Source organism: Cygnus olor, chromosome 5 (assembly GCF_009769625.2).
Source record: "Cygnus olor isolate bCygOlo1 chromosome 5, bCygOlo1.pri.v2, whole genome shotgun sequence".
Taxonomy (NCBI): Eukaryota; Metazoa; Chordata; class Aves; order Anseriformes; family Anatidae; genus Cygnus; species Cygnus olor.
Genome location: NC_049173.1, coordinates 59,699,450 through 59,724,867, shown reverse-complemented (window position 1 = coordinate 59,724,867; position 25,418 = coordinate 59,699,450). Strand labels below are relative to the sequence as shown.

Here is a 25,418-nt window from a genome sequence, read left to right as displayed (position 1 = left end):
AGTTTGGCCTGGTATCTTTCAAGCTGTGATTTTTGAATGCAACATTTTTAGGCAGCTATTAACTGAACTCAAAAAGACATTTGGATGTATTGTATTACACTGATAAGATCAGTGTTAGTTAGCTGACAGGTAAGTTAGACAGCAGTCTGCCTTTAGTAGACTTATATATATATGAAAGATTGAGTTTCTTTGGTTGTTTAGTATCCAAGCCACCATTTGTGTATTCCAGACACAGCATGTTAATATTGATCATTAAAATTATTTTTTTTTCTTTTTTTTTCTTTTCATTTGATTTATGGAAATTTTTTGACTATTGCAGATTAGTCACTTATATAAATATACAGCACATATATACATCGAGATTACAAAAATACATTTTATTTATATCTGATTTTTAAATAATAAAAATGAAACTTCACATTCGTTTAAAGATCAGTTAGCATTCCAAAAGCTTCTGCAATATCTAAGATCTCAGAGCAGAAGATATCTGTATATTCTAGGATAACTACATATCACAATCTCAGGGTTTATGATATAATTATTTGGGGGAAAAAATAGCTCTGTTTTAAAAGTTTGTGCTTCATCAATTTCTTCTTCTTTCCCCTATTCTAGTCTCCTCTTTCCTCCTCTCATTTTACTGATGGCCAAAAAGCTAAACCAAGTTCCCTTTCTCATCCCAATAAAGACCAAAGAAACTCAAGAAAAGGAAATGAACAGACAAAATAGCATACGTAATTGAGGATAGCTTACTGAAATGAAGGACGTTACCTTTAACTCCAGTTGACATCAAACATGCCCAACACAACATATTTTGCAACAACTTCAGTTCCCAAAGCTAACTGCCAAAGGAACTGAAAACAATTGTTCATGATCTCCAACTATTCTGTACAACTGCAAAAGACAAACTAGTGTCCCATTCAACTGGTTTGATTCTCTTTTGGGTTTGGATTCATACAATAATGCAGCTTAACAATTAGTGACCTTTATCTTGAACAACATAAAGTCAGCATCACTTCTGGAAATGCTCTCTTTTTCACAGCACATTAGTATTTTCATTAATCCATTTAACCATTTACTTATTTACATGTTAATATATAATCAGGTCCTCTACATTCAGAACTTTCTAGGTGTGTATTCACCGTTCCATTTCAAGATCCACTGTGGCTTCATGTAGCACTTCAGTAGATATCGTTGTTTAAGAAAGAGAAAAAAGTACTGTGTTAAACAGAGGTTGTCTTGTACAAGCAGGTGTATTCATTATTCCAAGTTGGAAATACTTGCTCAAAGGTCTCAGGTTTACCAGCTTCACATCCATGGAGAGTGAAAAGCCTGAATATAGAGCAAACACAAATAACCTTTTTTTATTTCTCCTGCAAGCTTCTAGCACCAATTTCCTTTGTTAGCTCTTCACGCTTTGTGCTGTCTCACATTGAAAATTCTCCTACATAACTCATCAGTGGCATTCATGGACAAGGTAGCCACCAATTATCAAAATATCATTAACCTTGTTCAGTCTTCTCTTCTTTCACTTCTTTGTACTGTTAATAGGATGAGGAGAATTGGGGGTATTTACAGGACATTTATGTGTATCACTCATCTCAGATTCTTTTGGTTTAAATACAGTCTCTAGAATGAAAACACTGAATGAGTCCGTGTTGATGAAATCAACATTCCTTGTCCAACGTCCCGCAACAATTAACATGGCCACCAACCACCACACCTACCATGGCCTTTAGCTTTCTGTGTTCTACTGTGTTTTCTTCTTTAACCAAAGAAATAAAGTTTTGACATGCAGAAGTTATTTTCAGCAGCTCTACCTTTGGGCCTGCAAATGAAACACTGTGTCACAGACATGTTCAGCAGCATCTCTAGTGACAATGGGTCATAGTACCAGTGCTAAGTGACTAACAATTGCATATGGTCTATATTATCTGTATGGAACAGTTACCTGGCAGCATTTCCTTAGCTGGCAAGCAGAATGCATATCTGCAGAGTCCTGTTGCTCTACGTTAAGTGATTTCATAGTGTTGACTTTTCATATGGAGAAAAATGCCATCACTTTGGCACAATTCACAGCAAGTTTGTAAGTGAAAATTAAAGGGATCACTTTCTTGGCTATTCCAAATTATATGATACAACTACTGTGCACAAAAGATATTAGACCTGGAACTCAAACATATCTGTTTGCTTCTTGGCCAGTTTAGCAACTTCTTCTCTTATTGCCTTTACAAGGGCAGCTGTAGAAATGTTGGTGAGAGGAGCATCGGATGGGTCGTTTTCTGTCAGGCTCTGCTGAGAAGCTGTGGCAGACGGCAAAGGAGCTTGTTCCAGGCTGGGATGCATGCTCGCTGGCTGGCTGTATTGGCGAGGCAGTCGTGAAGGAGAATTGTGCTGGTAGCGGGGCCTTGGGTAAGCTTCAATGTAGCCTGGCAGTGGAACCTGTAGAGCATCGTAATTACACAGAATTATACAGAACAACTGATCCTTAGTGCCACTCGTCAAGGTAACACAAACCTCCATGGGGCAGAGTAAGATGCAAAAGACAGGAACCTATGACAACAATGTAAGCTTCACATTTCTAAGTGTCAGCTGACAAATTTATATCTTTGCACGTGCCATTTACGAATGTACATCAATAAACTCAACTCTCTGAACTGTGGCAGCAAAAATACTTTGCAGTATACTAGGACATTGCATGTACAAATTTATCATGACTGCAAAAAGACTAAGGAGGCAGCTTTTCTGAAAGTGTGTCCTCTGATTACTATTTCTCCTAAGTATTTTTCTTTGAAATAGCCACTACTATATTTCAGGATGCTGACAACATAGGACAGAAGACTTTGCTGATTTGCAGCAATAACTTAAGCTGTTTAGTCGCTGTGACTATTAATTTCTGTCAAAAATCCATGAACTGTGATACTAGTCTTTACGTTCTTACTAAACTTCTCAGAAGTTTTATTTTGTTTTGTTTTTTATATGACAAATAAAAATAGTATTTATGTCTTGCAAAGTCTTTATGCTGTTTCAAAAGGCAGCCCATAACACATTAGTAGGACAAGACAATTGAGAAAACCTCACTAGTACCAACTGGTCATTATAATCCATTCCAACAAAAAGAAAGGGAAATTCAAATTATGCTTTTTACGAACAGGATGGCTCAGAATACTACACTTACTGTAAGGTAACCAATAAGCTTCCACAATGTTTGAACACTAAAAAGTTAACTTTGTAATTTATATTGCTCGGAGTGGGAAGAATACATGTTTTTAGCTTTCTAAATACACTAAAGTCTTATATAGGTATATATAGTACAGGCAGGCAGACAGGTGTCTCACCTAACTTTCGGATTTCTGTCAGGCTGATGAGTAAGGTACCTGACCCACCAAAGGCTTAGACTTTGGTGGATATGCCAGAAGCAGAATTTCAGAATTGCAAGTGTCTGCAAACAGGCTCAAACGGCAAGGTGTGACCCTCTGCCAATTTTAAATACCTCGTGGGGATTATGGGACCACAGCATGAACTTCAGAATGACAACTTTGGAATTTTACGTAAATCCCATTTTGGGTCTAGTCCCGTGAGACTTTTACAATCCCCTGGGTGCTTTTGAAAATCTCAACAATTCAGGCATCTAAAAACCTATGAAATCTGACTAGTAGGACTTACGCATGCTCTGCAGGATCTTGGATATCCATCAAGTGATGCACAGAATGTCATAGGCATTCAGTATGATGTGATGACACAAGCATAGGAAACAGGCGCAATATGAAACTGATCATGTTGACAATAGATTATTCAAAAGACAAACATTTTAGTAGTGCAACGTGAACACACCACTAGAGGCCACCAGGTTCCTACTTTCACTGAGCAGCATCTAGCAATTTGGAAAATAAATGCATTTCTCTTCTCCCACAAAGCTCAGTGTGTCAATACTTAACTTTAATTGAGAAAAGGTTACAGTAAATTAAGCTTCCAAGACAACTCTTTGTTGCCAAATCTCCTATTTCATATGCCTACCTGTTGTCTTATTTACAGTCCAGTTAGTGGAAATGCATGACAAGTATCTCATTTTTAAGTCTCTATTCCTACTGAAGAAACTGAAATGTTTTGTTTCTACATTTTCTTCTCTTCTGCTAAATCACAGAAGGGCTAAAAAGTCTGTGTAACAAGAAGATCTGGTTTAAAGCTCCATAACACATAAGTGAAGTTGAATGAAATATTCATTTCCTTTGAATTCTATATTGTCAGTTATTTTCCAGACAGCTTCTCACTTCCCTCTCTATCCCTTTCTGTACACAGCAGAAAGGAACAGTCCACTGGCACTAACTGCTTTTCTCACCTCTTTCCCTAAAGACGAGGAAACAAGAGGGCTACATTCTTCTCCTTCCAAAGGAAGGAACTGGGGGTTGGTACATTGATTTCCATTTTTTTCTGGTTTGTTTTTAGTCTTCACTTTTGACAAGTGATACCTGACTCTTATTTAATGCAGCCAAGAAGTAGGGATGCAAAAGAAGTCAAATAAAATACTGTTCCTGGCTTTGTTTTCTTTCTGAAGAAAAAGTTCTAAATGATTGCTCAGATACAATGGTCCTCCTGAATTTAAAGTGTACGTAGGATTACAAATAAAAATTAAAAAAATAACAATTTTTCATGGTTTCCATGGAAGGTTTTACTTATTTTAAATGGCAGTTCTGTTCTGGGATGGGAATCTGTATGACTTCACAAGCCTCCAGGTGTCAGGGGCACATCAGCAGATGTGCTCAGCTTACATATGAACGTATTTCTTTTTTCTTGACAGTTCAGCCTACAAATTCAGACTTGTATCTGAGAGCCAAACTGAATTCTTTTCCTCTCAGACATCAAAAGCAGTAATAAAGATTTGGCAACAAATAGCTGTCCCCAGGAACCTTTATATGCCCTCCCTGTCTCTTGCTTAGTTGCTCAGAGGCAACTATTAGAGAGCAGTTCACTAAAATATTCTGTTGATGATCTACACAAAGAAATAGAATACATCTCCCAGTTCACTGGGTTAAATTGGTTGCATAAACACCAGATGTGGGCTCAGGCAGCAAAATCAATCTTTTGCTTTTATTTCCTTAATAGCATTAAAGGTAAGTGTCGAAAAAAAGCCCTAAATGTTAGAAATTGTTTCAAACAGGATAAACTACCACAATTCATTTTAGGATCTCAGTTTTATTTCTTTGGAATGTAGGTACACTTCAGACTAAAAATTATATCTGTTTCAGAGTAGAATTGTGCAATTACTTATTTAGTTTAAGATCTGTCGGACCCTTCAGGAGGACTTAAAATGCTGTGCAGCAGGGTTGCGGCAGGCCTAGGAGCTAGGACCTGGGCTATCTCAAGAGAAGCCTCCAGGATGTAAAGGTGTTCTGCAGCTTCCAAACAGCAGAAGGCCACTTTGAGAGGCAGCATCACCTGCTCCCTGTCCAAATCTTTAAACTCTGTCTTGAGTATCTGACGCACCAAATTTGAACGGGTGCCAGCCTCTAGCCTAGAGAACAATGCTTACAGTTTGTGGGATGGACAGCTAAATATCACCACACTCTCTCACAGATTTTCACTGCTAGAGATCATTCCCATTCAGGAAGAATTACCCTTCTCAGATCTTTTGCTGATAGCTAAGTATCGCTTAAATCCTCTCTTGTGCAAATCACAGAAAATTTATGTAGTGAGAGAAACAAGGATACTTACTGAGTCTGCCCACTGTCCCGGTAATTCATTCTCTCCAGCATAGGGCATCCAGGCTTGATTCCTATATGCAGTGGGTGGCGTTGGGATAAAATAGCCTGTGAAGCCAGGTCGGTTTGCTGCTGGTATGGCAAACACTGCTGGTACTGTATTTCCTATTAAAAAAAAAAAAGAGAGAGAGAGAGAGAAAGAAAGAGAGAGATTAGATAAAAATTAATAGGCTGTATTTTCAGTTATAAATTAGGAGATATTACTTATGAAGTAATTGTGTCCTTTTTCTTTTTTTTTTTTTTTTTTTTTTTCCTTTGGTGAGAATGTGGTCTCTGTTGACCTTTGGTTGGATGTAAGGCTCCCAGTATCTGACTAGAATCTCTCTATAATGCTGGGAAAGACTGGAGAAGATGAGATTTGTAGGTGTCTATATAATCGTGCACAACCCTTAGACAAAGATAGGAGGACTTACTCCTTGGGACTTAATCCTTGTAATGGCTGATCTCCATCAAAACTTTGAAAACTTTGAAAAAAAAAGGTGTTTTTTCCTCTTAGGTTTGTTTCCTCGTTTTCAATTTTTTAGCTGTTGTTGCCATGGGTTTCAAAGTACTACACCTTTCTTTTCAACAGCAGGCTACAGAGCATTCAGTTTACACAGTAAAACTATCTTAATGTCTCTAAACACAAAACCTACAAAACTGAGTGAATGATATATTTAAAAGGCTGTAATCTCAACTACCCCATCATAAAACTTCAATACTTCCATAAAAAATACCGAGGCTCTGCCTGCTCAATTCATTTCCCGGGAACAGCCTATGGCTGCCATGAATTATGCAGCTACAACTTAAATAAGTATTTCCAAGGAAACCTGGTGACACGAGATCTGTTTTTACCATGTCTTGATCAAGATATATGTGCAGTGATGTCCAGGAAGCCTTTTGTTAGAATTCCATTATCATACTCAAGGTTAGGTGGGAGAAAACAGCTTTCCTAACACAAGGTTCTGCCCAGTCTCTGGATATGGTTCTATCTGCTCTTTCAGGTACGGTTTAGTCCTCATAGAGATTCACAGGCCAATGTGGTTCTTTCTGCAATTACTCAGACTATCCACGGTATTTGCAAAGTTTAAAGTACGATTTGCTTGTCCAGTAAGACTTCATTCCTCTAGCGTCTATTTACACAGGGAGACAAACACCAGCATCTGTACCACTGCTACACTAAAGCCCTAAAAACCTCGTTCCTAAATCCTTGGAGGAGAGAGTTGTCCACCAGCTTTATCATGTAGCAAACAAAGCATGTGGACAGGATGTTTTGAACACTCAGTTATAATAGATGGGCATGTATTTTCCTTTTCAAATTCACAGAATATAGCGAAAATAATTTATGTCAGAGCAGAAGCCCCATAAGAACACAATAAAAGTACAACTCGAGCATTTTCATTTAGGAATGGACGTAGAGGAATGTTGCATAGATGGGCATTGGCTCTCCTCTACAGTCAATGGAGAGAAAATACATTTCCACTTCCTTCCAACTGCATACCATTTAAACATTGCAACTAATTGCCCTTGGTAGATATGACACTATTGCATAAGAGATGTTGAAAAAACAGCAAGACATGGGCATTCCCTTGAACTCCATACAGAGAATAATTAATAGAAATTAGCATTGCTTCCTGGCTGATTCAGTTTACAGCTGTGGCACATCCTCACCCCTGAGCACTGTGCAGGATGGTTATGCTGCCTGCACTGACGGATGCTGGGAACTCTGCTTGGGCACATGCACAGAGATGGAACGACTTGAGCAGCAACACTTATCCCCAAAGCAGTCTCCACAAAAACAGAGATCTCTAGGTTCTCAGTGACCTCCCATTGCAGCCCTGAGTCAAATAGCTATGAATGCAAGCAGGGCTTGTAAAGAGGAGAAAAAAATATTTTGTAGCACAGGGCAGAACCCCATGGTATCTGTTTCAAAAATGACTAAAAAAAAAAAAAAAAAAAAAAGTGAAATGTCATCTAAAACTAATGGACTAAAAATATTTATCTTGCACTTTACACTTACACAGTGTTTTCCACGGTTTGGGACTAAGTCCTACCTTTCATTTTGACATTAGGTTGTAGGTGAAAAAGCACCATGTCAGGATGATGCTGGAGTCACTTTGCCTCAGAGAAGTAGTCACAGTGGAACTGTTCTGGACCAGTGGGATCTACGACGTACGCCTGAACAGCAGGTAGCCACAGGGTATCCCGCAAGACCTCTATCCCAACTACTCCACCGCTCCCTCAGTTTAGAAGGAGGTGGGCTAAGAAAAGAGGTGTGGGCAATCTTTGTTCCTACCAGGTCACAGACAGCACAAGGATTGCTATTTTAAATCAGTTAGCAAGGCTGGAAGTAAGTATTCTTCAGATATGTACAGAGAAGAAAGTGCTGCTCCTACAGATGACACAAAGCTTCTACACCAAAAAGCTCTTTTAATTTAACCACAGCAAAATGAACTACTATTCAAAGTGAACGCTCAGGTAGCTGAGATAATACGTTATCCCAATTCTTACTGCAAAATCATTATCTTAGAGTTGATGTCGATGGGCTACGTGAGAGCAACATTAGGTCATTTCATGCCAAATCGACACCTGCAGCAATGTTTTTTCATCAGTTGAAGCAATAAAAAATTATTTTCCAATCATAACATTAGAAATCCTTGCTTGCTATAGTTGCAGGTTTCTTACAACTCTCTTCATCTCTCCCTGCATTACAGCCATTTATAGGATCTATCACATACGAACGTTTCCTCCAACTACCCCCCAGAATAATTCTGGCAAATTCTACAACATACACAGAGGTCTTTTTGTCTCTTATGAAATGCAGTCACTCTTCCAGTGACTCTCCGCACAGTATACTTATTTGTTACATACAGCAGTAAAACCTCCGCATCACTGCAAGTTATAAAAAGGTATATCACACAGAACATGTTACTGCAGTCACGACGGAAGAGTTCTTGGCAGTGTGGCATATTCTACAGTTTGAATTACTTCAAAATGAAAGGGAGAGCATCTGCTCTTTTTAGACTAACACTGCAGAAGGTACAGCGATAAAAGTGAGAGTGGAATGGATCCTTCAAATCTACTATATTTAATTAATTGACAACCGATTTGCATATCCACAGTATTATTCTCAGTAGAAAATGTTGAATACAATGCAGATAACTTTCTATTACTTCTAACAAAGATTAGAAAGAAATTCTTCTTGCAGATTAACAGAGCAATGTCTAACAAACCTGCCAATTACCAAACTGAAATGACAATGTACAATTTTTTTAATCTTTCAAGTCTTTTTCTATAGCTCATCAAGAAAACACATTTTGCCAGTGAGAAGCTATTTCCAGTATTTTCCCAGCCAAGTGTTATGCAGATACCATCAAAACAAAGTATCAGATTAATCTTCTGATTAAATCAATTAATTCAAAACCAAAAATTCTTATCAAATTCGTATCAGGAACTCATAAGACTTCTACAATGGAGAGACTTTGACCCAATACAAGTTCTGCACTTGAACAGGAGCTATCTTCTCCAAAAAAGGAGGGCAGACTAGCTAACATATAACCTTTGACCAGGCAAAAGCACTGCCGCCTTTGCTTTGCATGGATGGGGGCACATCACCTCAACTTACCCTTCCTCACTAGTCCACTCCTGTCACCACAGCGAGGGGTTAAGTTTCTCAGGAGGAAATAAGGAGTCATAAAAGACATCCCCCAGTCAGGCTGAAAAACATCAGTCACTTTTCTTTATGTCCATTTGCTTTTCCTCCCCTTCCTTACAAACCAAGCTGTGCTTAATGCCATTAAGCCTTCTTCTACACAACACTACTACTTACAGCTTTTGAAGGTGATCTCCCAACTGTTCCCAGTCTCTGTGCTTTGGTTAGCCCTGAAGCATTCTCAAAGTACACAAACTGGACCTCTTTCAGATGAAAACAAACTGGAACAAATGCTCTAATGAGCATTCAGTCCATGGGTCACTTGAGACCTATGCCAAGTGTGTGTATGGAAAAAGCAGAAATTCAGAAACGCAGACAGCATGGATGTCAGGCCCTCATTTATCAGCTGATTTGCTTTACAGAGCTGCTCCTGTTGGTCTGCTCTACTGCTAACGTGGATACAACCACTATGTTATAGTTGATCTCAGGAGGAAGAGAAAAGGCAGCTGATGCAAACTGCTACTGAGGGTTAACTGAATGGAAAAAATCCAGTGATTTCAAGCAGTATCAGCCAAGAGTTATCTTCTTTTAGTTTAATGAAGGGAGCTCAATGTTTAACAGAAAAATAGCTGCATTTCTTACTGTTCTCACCTTATTTTAACCTAGATCACCACATTTACTGGCAACAGCTTTTCTTCATGCAAAGCTGTGAAGGTTTAGACACATAACGATTGCTGGTGTGTTCAGGGGTCTGCCAGACAGCTGCCTCTTGCTGCTGAGCCCCATCAAATACTGCAACTTCTGCTCTTGCCAACCAATACCCTCTATACCAGCTAGAAAATCCCCCCTAAAATTTCCATTGGATTTTGTGGTATAAATGAACTTTTTTACTGGACCTTTAATTGACTAGTGAGCCAGCAGAATGCCATACTGGAACAAAGACTATCTGGTACATTACTGCTGGGTCTTACCTTCAGAAATGACCATTTCCTGGTGCTTCTGCAAGATGGGTAGTATTTATAATGTAGCTGCTTCTGCATTTACAAAGGGATAATCTTTTGTATATCCCCTTCAGTTGTACCCTCTAAAATACCTAACACCTTCTTTCTCCAAATAATCATCTCTATTTGCTATATTCCATATACTCATTTGTATGCAAAACAAATTGTGTGGTTCTCAAAGATGCAAGTTGGGTCTCAGGTCTATTTTTTCACCTGAGTGAAAAGCTGATTGATCAAGTGGGCCAACAGACATTGGAGCTCTTGAACCAGGTGCAAAAGATGCCTGCTCATGATGCTGGGCCTGATCCACCCCACTGGACTCAGGTATTCTCACTTTGCTGCCAATATCTGATGTAGACCTGTGCATTAAAAGAGAGAAAAAAAAAAAGAAAGAAACTTTTGACATCCTGACTAATAGATGAGACCTGTAGCCATACATACATGCCTGTCAGACAGAGCATGACAAGCCTGCTAGGGATAAGAATCTGATTATGTTCTGGCATGACAGAAGTTCGGAAAATGTCTGAGAATTTCTTAACCTGGTGCTACTTTGCTCAAGTGTGTTATCACAGTTGCACAGAGCCCTTGCTTACTGCATCAAGCAAATGCCTGTGACATGCAACACAAACAAACAAACAAAAAGCTTTACTGTAGCTAATCAACACAATGGACAACCATAGACAATGGTATATTACTACAGTGCATATGACAAGGTATCATACGGCAGGTGACTACTATGGTAAGTAGTGCAAACTGCATGTGAGAAGTACTAACATCCACTGAAAAGATGTGTCCCAGTTGCTTTAGAGCTAAAATGTAATGGATAAACAAGAGTGTGTCAGAAAACTGTATCCATATCCTGAATATTTGGATGCAATTAGAATATCATTAGCAGAAACTCAGAAAAAAGGTTTCCTTTGGCCTCAGTGCTCCACAGCAATTCTCAGCAGACCTGTGGTGCCTTCAAATTGCAGTTGGCATCAGGCAGTGCACAACAGCACAATACTGAAGGCTAAATGAGCTCATCCACCACAGAAGTGCGAAAATTCCTTGAAATGCATTTTATCGAGTGCCTAAGTGTAAGGATATGCCAAAATGTATACACTGAGCTAAGGCAATCAGGTTTTTGCAAATATTTGGCTTTGGAAACACAGGTGTGAGATATCTGAAAGCTAGGCACAAATCTCTGGACCCAGGGTTCTGATAACTCGTCTGTATCATGTTGCAAGTCCTTAGAATAGAGAAAAGTAGGGAGAGTAACAGTGTGAATTATCTACCCTACATTTGCTATATGATATGCCATTATGCATTGTGTGAGTTGAGGCAATGAGCGTTTTAAAAGAAATCAGAGCTGAGCTTTCCTAATTATGTTGAAAATGATTAGCTAGCAGAAGAGAAAATTCATTGTTATTTCTTTCCTCTTGACATTAAAAAGAAAATAAAAATAGTATGTTTCTCATTTCATGGGTGTTTCTTTATTAACTAGACGGCTCCTAAGTGCCACTTCAGGGTTTGGCTCAGTTCTTTTTAAAACAGTGGGTTTTAGAGTTCACACCTGAAATAAACCAAAAAGGTAAATACCTCCTGAGAGAGGCAACAGCCACAGGACCGGTTCTGGGAGGGACAGGAGGAGGAGGAGATCCCATTACCATCTCAGGAAGCTGAGAAAATCTATAAGCCTATAAAAGAGAGAGAAAGATCTTCTGAGACAAGAGGAGATATCATGCAAATTAAAAAGCAAAATAACCTCAGAAATCAAATACCTGCTTTGCATGCTGGCCAACAGGAAGCTAGTATTTTGTAGCACCACTAGAAATACCGATTCATTATAGAATTTACAATGCTTGGGTGATTTTAGGACGTTGAAGAAAACATGAACAAATGCGTTCACAGAGGCAAAACAAAGTCTAATTAAAGCAAAAACTTATTAAACGCTGTCTCTGTGACACTTGTAACCTTGCTGGCAAAGCAGATCTGTTATGATTACGTGAGACTCAACAGCTGCTTTGGACCCACAGGTAAAAAATCTCAGTATTTTCAATTCCTCCAAAAGCAAAAGATTCAGAAAGCATCCTCAGAGCAGCATCTGGTGAAATGAAACTGCCTGTAAGCAATGAATATTTCAACATTTTTTTCCAGCCTTGAAGAGATGAAAAGAAAACTCTTCACAAAAACCCCAAGCTCTGTAACTTTCTAAAGCAATAATAATTCAAATTATGTTGAAAAAGAAGAGTAACTCAGAGGAGCACACAATCAGCCCACTAACTCACAAAACTGAGCATTTTGCCCATAGCTGTTCTGGATTTCATCACTAATACATGTGAAGGTCAAGTAATTGTGTGCGTGAAAGCTGTGGCACACAACAAATGACCTTTAGGACAAAATGTCTCTTCTGAATTCTCGGTAATGCTATAGATTAGCTGTTATAATTTGGCAAAATATGCTTAAGGACAGAGGGATGATTTCAATCACTCTAACATTTCACTGACACTTTTCTCCTACACATTGTGCTTTATTTATTGTTGTTTGTGTTTTTATTGACAACACTTCAAAGAAATGCCCAGGATTAAATATAAGATCAGAGTGATAGCAAATAACAAATTCTGGGGAGGCTCTGCAGTATCAAGATATATGCATTTGGACTAAATCTGGAATCTGAAGTACAGCATTTTGACTCTCTAAAAGAGAGGCATCTGCTTTACCCAGAGTATCTCCCTCGGCAAACAGCAGAGAAAGCTAAAAACGTGTTAGCAGGGGATGAGTCACTCTCCATCTCCTGCCTGTTGAAAGAGCCTACAGGATTTACATGATTAGCTCAGACTTAACACCTACATCTAGGTTTGAATTTGGCAATATAAATCCCACACTAAATATCTAAAACCACTATCTAAAGTAATCATCTTTACAAATCACACTTTCAGACAGTGCTCCATTATCTTTTTTCTCAAATAGCTGCAAAACTGGGTTTGCACACAGGAAAGATAACGTATCAAATGCTGACTTTTGATGTCAGTGTATCTAAGGGAAAAACAATACAGACCAGGCATCTTTCTCCCACCTCTCACCCCCACCTCTTTTAAAGCAGGGTAAGGTCCCTCAAAGGCAAGTCTTTGAAAATCATTTTTCCCTTTCATGCCACCTATGATGTCTCTCAATATTTATTTGCAGAATGCTACGCTAATATTTAAAGTATTTCTTTAGGTGGAAAAATATGACAATGCAGTGGTACATTTCCTAGCCAGGTGTGGGAACTATTGATTTTTAATGAAAGAACTGTATAGAAAAAAAAAATGCTGTTGCATCAAAGGAAACCTAATTTGTATTTCTCCTACTAGCACTGGACTTGAAATGGTCTGCAATACCTCTTCTGCATCCAAAAAGCTAGCGATGCCCTCCCAGACTGAACTGAACGCCTCCTTCTGGCTCCATAATCCTTTCATCCCACGTCTTGCTCTCAGCATGCATTTGTACTGAGTATGAAATTATTTTTTCCCCTATTTTAAAGGTACAGGATATGTTTCAGAGTCGTTGGTGACTTCAGATACTACTGAGGATGACAGGGTTGAAGGAGAGATGCAGACTTGGGTTTTCTCTTGTGTATTAACGCATAGCTTTGAAATGTGGACATCAAAGGAGGCATTTTAAGGAATCAAAAAGAATGATTCACAAACTTCCTGCAACTTGCCCTGAAAATTTTGGGGAAAAAAGTAAAGTAGGAAATCCAAGCATTTATTTTGCTGCTTACACAGGAGATGAACGATTTTGAACGAGTGGCACCATTTTGCTAATGGCTGGGCGGAGGGAATCCTGTTAAAGTGAAAAATCCTATTAAAAGATTTGCTACACCTTACCAAGGCGCTGTCCACTCTGGAGGACAGCAGTCAATCCTCCATTACGCAGAGCCTCCACAGACACCAAAATGGTTACGAGAGGAAACTTTAAAATTTCTAGACTTTCTACAGTACATTGGAGTATTAGCGTTTTTCTACTTGCAAAACAAATGGAGAGTAATGTTCAGATGCTGTAAAGGCCACTCTGTTGGAGGCTTAGATGAGCCCTTACATACTAGATTGACATGACTGTAGAAAAAAAAGTAACTTCACTGAAATTTGTACACTGTTGTACAGCCAATCTGGAAAACAAAACAAAACTAACAAGTCAGCATGTAAGAAGATGCTGCTTTTAGAGAAAATTTGCCTAATTTTCTTCTCCAAAATGATTTTATCTTTTGAAGGTGGTGCATCACTTTTTCTGTTCACAAATATATAAATAAATAAAATAAAATTTACAAAGAGAAGCATTCTGAAAGGATTCCAAATGCTATTTTGTTCAAAACTGAGGACCTATGTAATATGGAGGCTATAATAATACTGGTAATGTTAATCACATTTCAGATTCAGGACAGACTGCACAAGTACCAGACTGCAGACCTCACACCACCCTATCAGGAAGAAATATCAGTGAGGGAGCCTGTTTTGGCTAAAACACCAAATATTTAAAAAGCAAACCAGTGAAGATTTAAAATTAGTAACTGTGGTTTAGCAGGGAAACTTTGGGAAAGCCTCTGGGTCCAGGACATACAACACAACCTTGCAGAAGATGAAGTCCAGCCAAAAGGGGACACCTGCACCAGTTTTGACCAGTGTCTTGTACAAAAAACAGAAGTCTAAGGTATCACCTGTCAGGTTGCAGACAGGAGGAGTTTAATCAGCACAAAACAATCAAAGTCTGAAGGAGAAACATTGCAGTTCACTTTAATGGTACATTTCACTGGCTGCAGTATCAAAGCCTTTTTACCACGTCCAATTTACAGATTTGTTTGTCTTGGGCTAAATTATTCAATGTTGCCTTCTAATTAAATGCCCATCTGCTTAAATCACGTCATAGGAATTAAAAGGGTAGTGTTTTTGTTTACTCATTGAATGATTTAAATAATTTGATTATTCAATTGCAATCCAGGAAAATTGCAAACATTGATTTCAGATGGATTTGATTTTGTTTTGCTAGCTGTACAGAGCTTTATATTTAGTTTATTAACTGTTACTAGAATTAGTTGAACTTTGATTAAACACTCACTTGACCTCTGTTAAACGCAGAGAAGCTGCGAGGACGCAGATTCATCACCAGCCATGCCGGCTGTAAGTCTGTCCACCTGTGCCTGCTATGCAATGCCAATTCTCCCCTCGGGATCAAATTGTGTTACTCTTACTTATCTTTCTGGAGCGCTAACAAAGAGAGATGGAAACTGCCCCAGCCCTGTAATAAAGAGGCTTTTTTTCCCAGGCCGTAGCTCTCTGCTCAACTCAGCTACGTGAATTTCCGAAGCAGTAATATGATCTGCCAAGGTACAATGCTCGTGGTCTGACCCTTGCTGTACTCTCTATTCTATACCTCCCGTCCTCCAGTCTTTAGTATACCAGCTGGATGACAAGCACCCAGCCATATTGCTCATCTGGTTTTCAGAGGCTCCAGCACAACACTACAAGGTTGCATTTTACTAGCTTTTCTCTGCCAGGAGAAGAAGAGAGCCCCAGATGAAGGAGCTCTGTTATCACAGGTTACCCAGGAGCAGTTGACAGACAGGCATTCCCACACAGGAGCTACAGAGAATTCAGGTATTAATGCTGGCACATAAAAACAAAAACGAACAAAAAACACGTAAGGTCTCAAAAGAAAAACAAACATGGAATAGGAAGAAAGCTACACACTCAATAGACATACACAGCTTCCTGGTGGTGGGACTAGCCAGGAGGTTCACTCCAAAAAAATCAAAGATCCCTAAGAGACCTGAAGAAACCCAGCCCTGAAGAGTGGTTCTGGCCCCCTGGAAACATCTGACAAATACTTAGGAACAGAGGGAAACACTGAGATGGAGATTATCATGCAGATTTTTGTTGTTTTGCCTCAACCTATTTATTATTTGTCCATTATAAAGGTAGAGGATGTCTACGTTACAAATTTTATACAGCACTTGTATCTCCTATGAAACGTCTTCACAATAATAACATGTAAGTGATGACTCTGAGAAGGGTGCACTCAAATTACTGGGAAATTTGTGGGATCTTGTAAAAATTTGGAGTCCAATGTATGGACTATGAAGGCCCAGATCTTACAAGAGACTGATGGGCTGAAGATCTTTATACATATATTGTATCTAGAGACCTATAAGTAAAGCCAATGTCTGCATTTGTTCCATCTAAGCAGGAAAATCCTCTTAAATCCAAATTTCAAATGATAATAGCATTATTAATGTTGACTTTTAATTGCAACTAATAACTGAATTTTAAAAAGGCAAAAATAAATAATACCTTGTTTGTAGAGTAAACATCCTCCCCTGTGTAACAAGCATCCTGGTGCTCGCGTACCGCTCACCCTCAAGCCTGCCAGCAGCTCCTCACTCATCGCTCAGCTCACTGAGCTGGACACCTCCGCTACAGCCACCAAACACACTGCTGCCCCACTGTCAGACCTGTGCATGGCCTGGCCCAATCCACTCCCGAGTGCTCCCCTTTTCAGCACCTCCAGAATTACCAAACAGAGGCATCCTGGGCATGCAAACAGGTGCTAAGATGTCAAGAGCAGCAATTCTTGCATATTTTTCCAGCACACAGGTCAATCTGCACACACATCTCAACTGTTTTTTTTCAATTGCAATCCTCCCTTCCTCCCCATTTGAGCACAAATGGGTAAACAAATTAGTTAAAGTCAGCTTATATTTGGGAAACTGATCAGCAGAAAACTATGAATTAACAGCCTTTATCCAAGCTCCAGTAGCCTGTGACTATCCTAGCCCATGGCAATCAATTAAAATATAAGTGTCTTTGGAGAATTCTTTAGCACTATCTTGAAAACCCCAGAAAGAAAACCAAATGCTTACAGGTCCTAAAACATGCAGATGATTGAGTAATGAGTCTTGAACAGAAAATAGTGAAGCATTCACCAAAAAAGTATGGCTATTACATTTTCTTAAATCTGTCACCATATAAGGTTTTTCAGTTCCTTTTAAAAAGGCTTTCTCAAGTGTCGAAGTAATTTGACTAGCTATTAGCTGTCTCTTAAGCTCCTAATCAAATTCAAACCATAAAATACGATTAGAAGCCATACATGAAGTTCTTCAGACCAATTTCAAAGAGCCAAAAATATCCTTTAGCATGATTTAGACAGTACCAGCATGAACCTCGGATGGCAGTGCCATTGGCTTTCACTTATGTTTAGAATAGTTCAGAAGCAGCAACCGTTAATGTATTTTTTATTGTCATGGAAAGAATTCTTAGTAATAGTTGTTTTAAACTGAGGACATTTTTCTGCATTATTCTCTTATTCTAGCCAGTTAGGGACTCGTTCTTTCAAAACAATAAATTTATTTCTGACAAAAAAAAAAAAACTTAAAGTGAACAACTTAAATTTAATAAGGCTTTTTTTCACACTGATATTGACAAATGGGCCATTTCTCATCTGAAATCAATCATCCTTGGTTTAGATTTGTACCTGACATACGTGGAAAAAAAAGATTTTGCTAAGTTTCAGAATACAGTATCTGGGAATTCAAGAGTAGCTTGACCTGCCAAGGATACCCACAGTACTACTGCTATTACTGTCTAGATACCTACAAAACATCACCAACAAATCACATCCGTAGACATCAATTCTTAATGCCTTTATTACTTCTGTAAGATAAGGAAATGTTAGCTGCAATTTGAGGTTAGAAAGTGAAGCATAAGAAGTGACTTACATAAGGTCAACCAAGAAACCCTCAGGCCTGAACCATCTTGTGAGTCCCACGCCAATAGCTGTAACTGTAAGACTGTCAGTATCAGCCCATGTTTCAGGTCACTCGGATTATTACACTTGGGTCCCTGGTATGATGTTCCTCAGTGGCAGAACTTGTGCAGAAGTGTTGGACGTTTTATACCCAGCTATGTATATATCTGTTTTACAAAACCAGACCGATTCCAAATATGCATTCAGTGAACAGGAGGAGACATGCAAACCAGTTCTTGATCTACTGAACAGTCTGGAGCTTTGTGCAGCCCATTCTTTCAAGCAAAACTTAGACAAGACAACCTTGCTGCTAAAATAGAGCAGCAAGAGAGTTCATGCACAAGATGCATATGTGTGAGGATATATACATACACCCTACTATCCAAACTTATTTACCATAAGCATGGCATTACACCTGGTTTTTAAGCATGTAAATGAGACTCCATCTTTAAAAAAATATGCCTCAGAGTAGAACTATCTTTATGATATTACAGTATACTAAAGAGAAGTTTCACTTACTGGTCTTGGTAGACTGTACTGATACATTTCTGGTCTGTATGTGGGTACCCACTGTACACCCCCTCTAGGTCGGGTCATGGTACCAGGAGCGCTGGTCACCACCTCTGAGTAGGGCAAGTGTGGTGCTGAGCTGTAGGCCTCCTGCCTGCTCTGTCCTCCGTGGCCCGCAGAGGCCAGGCTGAAAGCCTCTTCCAAGAGCATATGCATCTGTTGTCGAACCTCATCAATGGAGGGCTGAGAACTTAAAGTTGAGGTCTCTGAATGACCTTTGGCCTGACGGGACCTGGTGTAGCTCCGAGGCTCATTGACACGGTCAACATTTGTTTCTTCTATAATTTCGGGCTCAGTCTGTTGGATGGAGTAAAAGTATGTATATGTAAAGCTTTACAAGACAGTATTTGTGCTGCTTCACACAAAACATTCTCAAACAGAGATATAACATACAATGTCAGGACTTGTTACAGTATAGACACATGACAAGTGTTTTAAAGGAATTATGTCATGCAGGGAAGGACAATAGCCAGGGACTCAAAGACTCTTTCATATCCTTCATTGTTTGCTGCAAAAACTAGCAGGGACAATCTGTAACATATTAAATTGTTAAGGATTCACTTAAAAACAATTAGAATTAATGTTGAAATTCTTTTCTTAGTTGTTAGTATCAACTGTACCACGAGGAGTATGGATCCCTAAATAGTACCATCACTGTGAAGGACTGCTTACAAGCAGCTGCTTGTTACAGCTACACAGACTGAAATTCTTTTGTTCACTCACACATATTAAGATTTCAGAACAATTAAAGTTTAGGAGTTCTCCTGAAATTTCTAAGCCAGGAGCACCACCAATGACGTCACAGGATAGATTCTGTCTTTTGCAGAAAATGTCCCAAACCAGCTCAGTCATCCTACCTAGCCAGACAGCAGTTACACAGAAATTTATCCAAAACTAACGTAGAGACAGTGAACAAAGCAGGTGCCCTAACAAGCAAATAGTACTCATGCAGCTTAACTTGAAGGGCAGGGTAGGGTAGTTCAGTTGGAAGGAACCTTCAAAGACCACCTTGTCCAACTGCCTGATCACTTCAGGGCTAGCCAAAAGTTATACCATGTTATTGAGGTCATTATCCAAGTGTCTCCTGAACACTGGCAAGCCTGGGGCATCAACAACCTTGCTAGGAAGCCTGTCCCAGTGTTTGACCACCCTCACAGTAAAGACATTGCTCCTCATGCCCAGTCTGGCCCTCCCCTGGCACAGTTTTGTGCCGTTCCCATACATCCTGTCATCGGTTAGCAGGGGAAGATACCATCACCTCCCTCTCTATTTCCCCTTGGGAAGTTGTAGGGAACAATGAAGTAGCCTCTCAGCCTCCTCTTCTCCAGACTAGATGACAAAAGTGTCCTCAGCCTCTCTCCTAGGATACTCCTACAGTTACTCCGAGGATAATAAGTGCAACCAAAGAGACTCCGAAATCATACTGTCCCAACTGAATGATTAACAGCCATAGTTCTTCTGTATCCCTATGACTGTAAAAATGTCAGTGAATGGAATCCCACAAGAGACCTGTTAGTACCCAATCCTGAAATAAATCAGGTTTTATAGTACAACCCCTTGGTGAAGCCATTACAGCTCTAGATTCTTTAATCTTGTCCAGTAAAAGAAAATAATGTCTAAAATAATTCATATGAATAATGGATTCTTAATAATGGCACAATATTAAGCCAGCTTTGATTTATCAGTTTGAAAGTTGGCATGAAGATTTTGGAGGAGACTGGTGATAGTTAATAGTACTCAAGTTTTAAAATATATTTCAATTCATCCTATCACTTTCTGATGCATTTTATTGGCTTTCATAACAATCAAAACACATAGGTATTGTAAACAGACACCATTCTATGTTAATGTTAACATAAAAATCTGGATATTGTTCAGACATAGCTACTATATAATACAAAGAATAAGAGTAACATGAAGAAGGAAAATTAAGTCCTGTATGGAGAAGCAGAGTTTATGCACTTCTGGTACAACTCTGCTGGAAGAGTATCAGTAAAATCCTTTGTGTAAACATTAATCCAGAAGCTTATTGATATAATTATATTAATGCAGCTTGTAAGTAAAGGTGCACCAGTAAATTCTTTTGCATATCGCTCTCTTAGGCTTTTATAATTAGTTTTTTTTCCTTTTACACCAAAACCAGATTAAATTTTTTCTGCCCCAGCATAAAGATCAGCAGCAGCTCAAAGGTTCTAGACTCTTCCATTACAGCATTTGCTCTACTCATAATTGTCTTTGTATATGCTGGAAGTAATAAAGATGTTAATAAAGTTTGTTTGATCTACTTAGGTAAAGGTAACAATACTAAACCCTGGTGGGATTATTTAAAACTAAAAGGTGATCTTCAATAATAATCCATTTACAACAAGATACTATAAAGCTAAATACTATACTCAGAACATCAAACAGTAGAATTTACAAAAAGCTACACATTCTATACAGACAGGGATGTAATTATTGACCTTATTTTCTGACCAGTTTTTAGCTTCAAGAAACTGGACCGTGATTCAAAGAAATATCACAGAAATCATTATACAGAATTAAGTATTTTAGACAACCATAATTGAAATATCAGATATTTTTATGTAAGGGGAACCATTTAAAAATAATTAAAAAAAAAAGAAAGAAGAAAGAAGCATTGATAGTATGGAACGGCAGATCTTGAGCTCTCACTTCCCTCTCCTATTTATAGAGCAATGCAAAATCAGATAGAGCATAAACTCTTATGACTTTGTTGTCCATACCAATCTAGCAATTCTTAAGTTTCTTCAAGAAAGGGAAAATTTAATCTCTTTTCTTATTAAAAAGAATAAATAAAAATCCACCACCATTTACCATGGCTGGGAAATTAAACTTCGACACATAACCTAGGCAGACTGGTAACAGCTCAGAAAAATAGAATGCCATTTATTTATCTGTAAAAATCTTGTCACTTGAAGACAACTTGAGGTACCTGATTCATGAATTGGATCATTTGGAACTGCTTATAAAGCACAAATTTCACATTTAGTTGGTGGAACTTGCTGCTAAATAATGTAGTGGGAGGAGGTTAGCAGGAGTCTGAGAAGGGCGGAACCTTTAGAACAACAAAGCAGATGTCAAAAAGCTGTATGAGATGTTATTAGATAAAAAAAAGTAAGGACACAAAGTTCAGCATAAAAAGCAGCCCTAATTCATAAGTACATTATATCATTCATGATCTTTCAAACCCAATTTCTCAAAAAACTGCCACATGAACTTAATGGCTAAAGAAAACAATCCAATAAAAGAATTCTTTTGGACCAATGCCTCAGCTGCAACTGTCTGAAGTATGCTTGTCTCCAGAGGTCAGATTTCCAGGGGTGTTTAGATGCACCACGGGTGAGATCAGCATGGATTCCATGCATGAATATAGATTTAAGCGCCTGTGGGTATCTTGGGAGACCAAGCCTGTCAGATGCTTGGCACAGCGCCGAGGTAGCTCAAACGGGAGCGAGGGAAATCAGCCCACGCTGCAAGCTGAGGCTGGGGAACTAGATTTCAACATCCTGTTCCATTTTCCCATGGCATTTTTCTGCTTTCAGACAGAAAATACTTCCACTGTTAGAAGAGGTGCACTGCAGTGAATCTGCAGCACATCAGGCAAAGAGAATTTTATGTAACCTATCACTAGAAAAAGACTCTGTCAGGGACAACTCTCCCTGCTACAATGTAAAACAAAAGGCAAAGGCAAACTTAGGTGCAACATGCACAGATGTCAGAGACTGTACATTTTTGAAAGTGCATAATAAACTCATTACGCTACTTCCAGGGCTATTAGCAAACTTTCTTGAAAATCTATTTTTATACATTATAATATACACAACTCACTCAAATATATTTTTAAAATCTCGAGCTAAATACTTATGTCATATTCATTTTGCACTAGTGGCAGGAGGCCATGGCTGCTGCTAGAATGCTTTCAATATTCATTTCAGGAAGATTTTACCTATGAATAACTACCTTCTATTAGCATATTTTAAAATCCCATGATTTTCTTGAAACATATGATTTTTAGGATGCACGGGAAAGTCCAGCTTGACAATGTTTTCATTTTTTAAGAAAACTCAAATACGAAAGGAAACATGTAAGTGGGGAAAAAAAATGTTCTTCTTTTTGCAAAATGTAAAGCTTGTTGCAACTCTAGGTTTTTAACAGCTATTCATTTCTTTTTCCAGGCAACTGCACTGTATTCTAATGCCTCAAAAAGCAGCGAGGCAGTCATTCCAATTACATGGCACAACATGACTCATACAATCTGATGGGAAGTGTCAACATACAGGAAATCTCTTAAGAAATCTGACACATACAACATACCCCAAATAATTCTGTAAAAGAATTAAACTTTCCCAAACACACTCCTTCACCTTGGTGAATTCCTTCACCTTGCTAAAAATATATCCCTGCCAGCTGAGAGAATTAACAATTAAGTCCCCTACAAAATGCTTGTTTAGAAGATGTTACGGTTTAGAGAATGAACAACCACCAGATGAACTTACTTATTTTCCAGAAATGCTTAGACCTTTTCTAGAAATTCATCTTCATGGACAGCTGAGCATTTTGTACACAAGGTGGACTGAAAAATTCTACTTTGGGCTACTTGTATCTTCAGTTTGGGTGTATGGTGTGTAAACTTATAACTAGGGTATGTTCAGATTGTGTAAGACAACTAATTTAGCCTTATGTTGGCTGTGTGAGTTCCTCAGACCACAAACCAGTGCAGAATTTACTCTGGCTGGTTTTGACATTTACCTATTCAAAGCTCTCCCGGTTCTGATATAGTAAGAGGAGAATGAGAGTGTGGCCAATAGCTGTTCCTAAGGGATTTCCACATATCTAGACTTAAGCGCAATTCCTACAAGTTGGTTGTCCATTCTTCTGAATCAAGAGAGCAGCATAAGGGATATATAAAAAAAAAAAAAAAACAGTGGATTTTACTTATAACAAAGGTATCGGTGGCCTATAAGTAGCTGCATATTTGGAAGAACTATCTAAATTCAAAAATCAATACTTTTGTGAAATATGAGTTTCAAGGAGAATGTTTTGTTTTCGTTTCTTTTCAGACTGTAAAATGATGTGCAGCTATAAAGTACATTCAAGTGTCTGTGCCCTGAGTATCCTAAGCCTTTTTCAGGATGCTGTGTACACATAACGTACTGTAATGTTAAGTACCCATGGGCACCATCACTTGGAGCTTATCAACAGTTTCCTGTTTTCAGGAATAGGCTAAGACTTTGCTGAGCAAAGTTCACTGGACATATCTAATAAACTTACATCATATCCACTGTTACGGATTCCACGCCTAGGTCTTTCTCGAGTCACTAGAAGATCCATCTCAGTTTCTCCTGGGCTAGGACTGTTCAAAGACTGCCTGCTTCTGTATACAGAGTTCTTCATCTGTTGCCTAGAAAACATCAAACAAGAAAACAGTAAACGAAAAAGCATACAAACAAAATAAAAGATTATTCTAAAATTATAAGGTTCATAAAAATGTCATTTTATTATTATAGGATATTCTTTTAATGTATATGGAATTCCTAGAAATCAGGCACATTATAAAGATAACATATATTTTGTTTACTGTTAAATAAAATAGAACTAAATAAAAGACACAGGCATCATGTGTGGGAGCATATCAGATGAAATATGTCCCAAGAAGATACCAGAACCCTCTTAGTCTTAGCTGGGATGACTTGAATTAATAAAAAATAAATATGTGCTGTTGCCAAAAATAATAGCACCTTCCACACACTCGGATGCAGAGCAGAGATTTTGGTTGCTGATCCTGAGTAATGAGAAAGAAGCGGAACAACACTCCATTGAAATGAACAGACAGCAAAGTGTATGGGAAAAGAGGCAAGAGTGGGAGGGAACTGCCTGCAAGATGCTGTTTTTAAATAGCCAGTTTGGTAACTGGCCACAGCTTTAATAGAGAGCTGTACTCTCTGGGATTAAACCACTTCCAGCATAGCTCCGAGCAGCACTGGGGCAAAGAAATCTCTAAACATCAAGCTTTCGCCACCATGAGCTCAGAAGCAAAGGGAAGCAAAGCTGCTAACTAGAAAAACGGCATATCATTCAATATCCCAAATATTCTTTAGTCTTTCTGACATAATCATTTCTTTCCTTGCTATTGGTTATAAAAAAACAGTAAAAATAGCATTCCTCTGTAGGATGCAGAACATATCTGTAAATAAGTACTTAGTAGCTCTTGCCAAATTGTGATACAGGAACTTCATGTTTCATCAAACTGCATCTTTTAAGGTTACCTCTAAACCAGTGAAGTGTAGGAGATGCTGTTCCCATAGTTTATCTGGCTAGTAGTCATTTTCTTGCATATATCAGAGAAGCACTCCTCCCATCACAGGTCCCCCTAACAGGTCAAATAATTATATGCCAGTTTCATTGATTAACACTGTAATTACAACGTTGTTAAGGCCTAATATGAATTTATCTTTGCCTGGTCATGCTCTTTTTTTCTGCTTTGGGAAATGGTTCCATTCCAATTATTAAAAGTAGATCAGGCCATCTCACATGTCTGTGTTGCTTGTTTTGTACAGGGGGCCTGACAGCGATCACAGTGAAGTAACAAATCTTGCACTATTCTGTCTGAATTCATGCTTTCATTCTACATTTGCAAGGTAAGATTTATCCTAATTTCTTCAAAGAGACCAATGAAAG

General features: G+C 38.6%; 1 protein-coding gene across 1 annotated transcript in view; it reads right to left on the bottom strand.

The window, feature by feature from the left end:
* Positions 1-362: 362 nt before the first annotated feature.
* Positions 363-25,418, bottom strand: part of KIAA1549L (KIAA1549 like) — a gene marked incomplete at its 5' end in the record, with an annotated part of 125,276 nt that continues 100,220 nt past the window's right edge. The window contains 6 exons of the mRNA XM_040558181.1: positions 363-2,439; positions 5,710-5,861; positions 10,602-10,747; positions 11,970-12,067; positions 18,669-19,016; positions 24,012-24,141. Coding sequence (XP_040414115.1) covers positions 2,158-2,439; positions 5,710-5,861; positions 10,602-10,747; positions 11,970-12,067; positions 18,669-19,016; positions 24,012-24,141 — 1,156 coding nt within the window. The remainder of the gene's footprint in view (positions 2,440-5,709; positions 5,862-10,601; positions 10,748-11,969; positions 12,068-18,668; positions 19,017-24,011; positions 24,142-25,418) is intronic.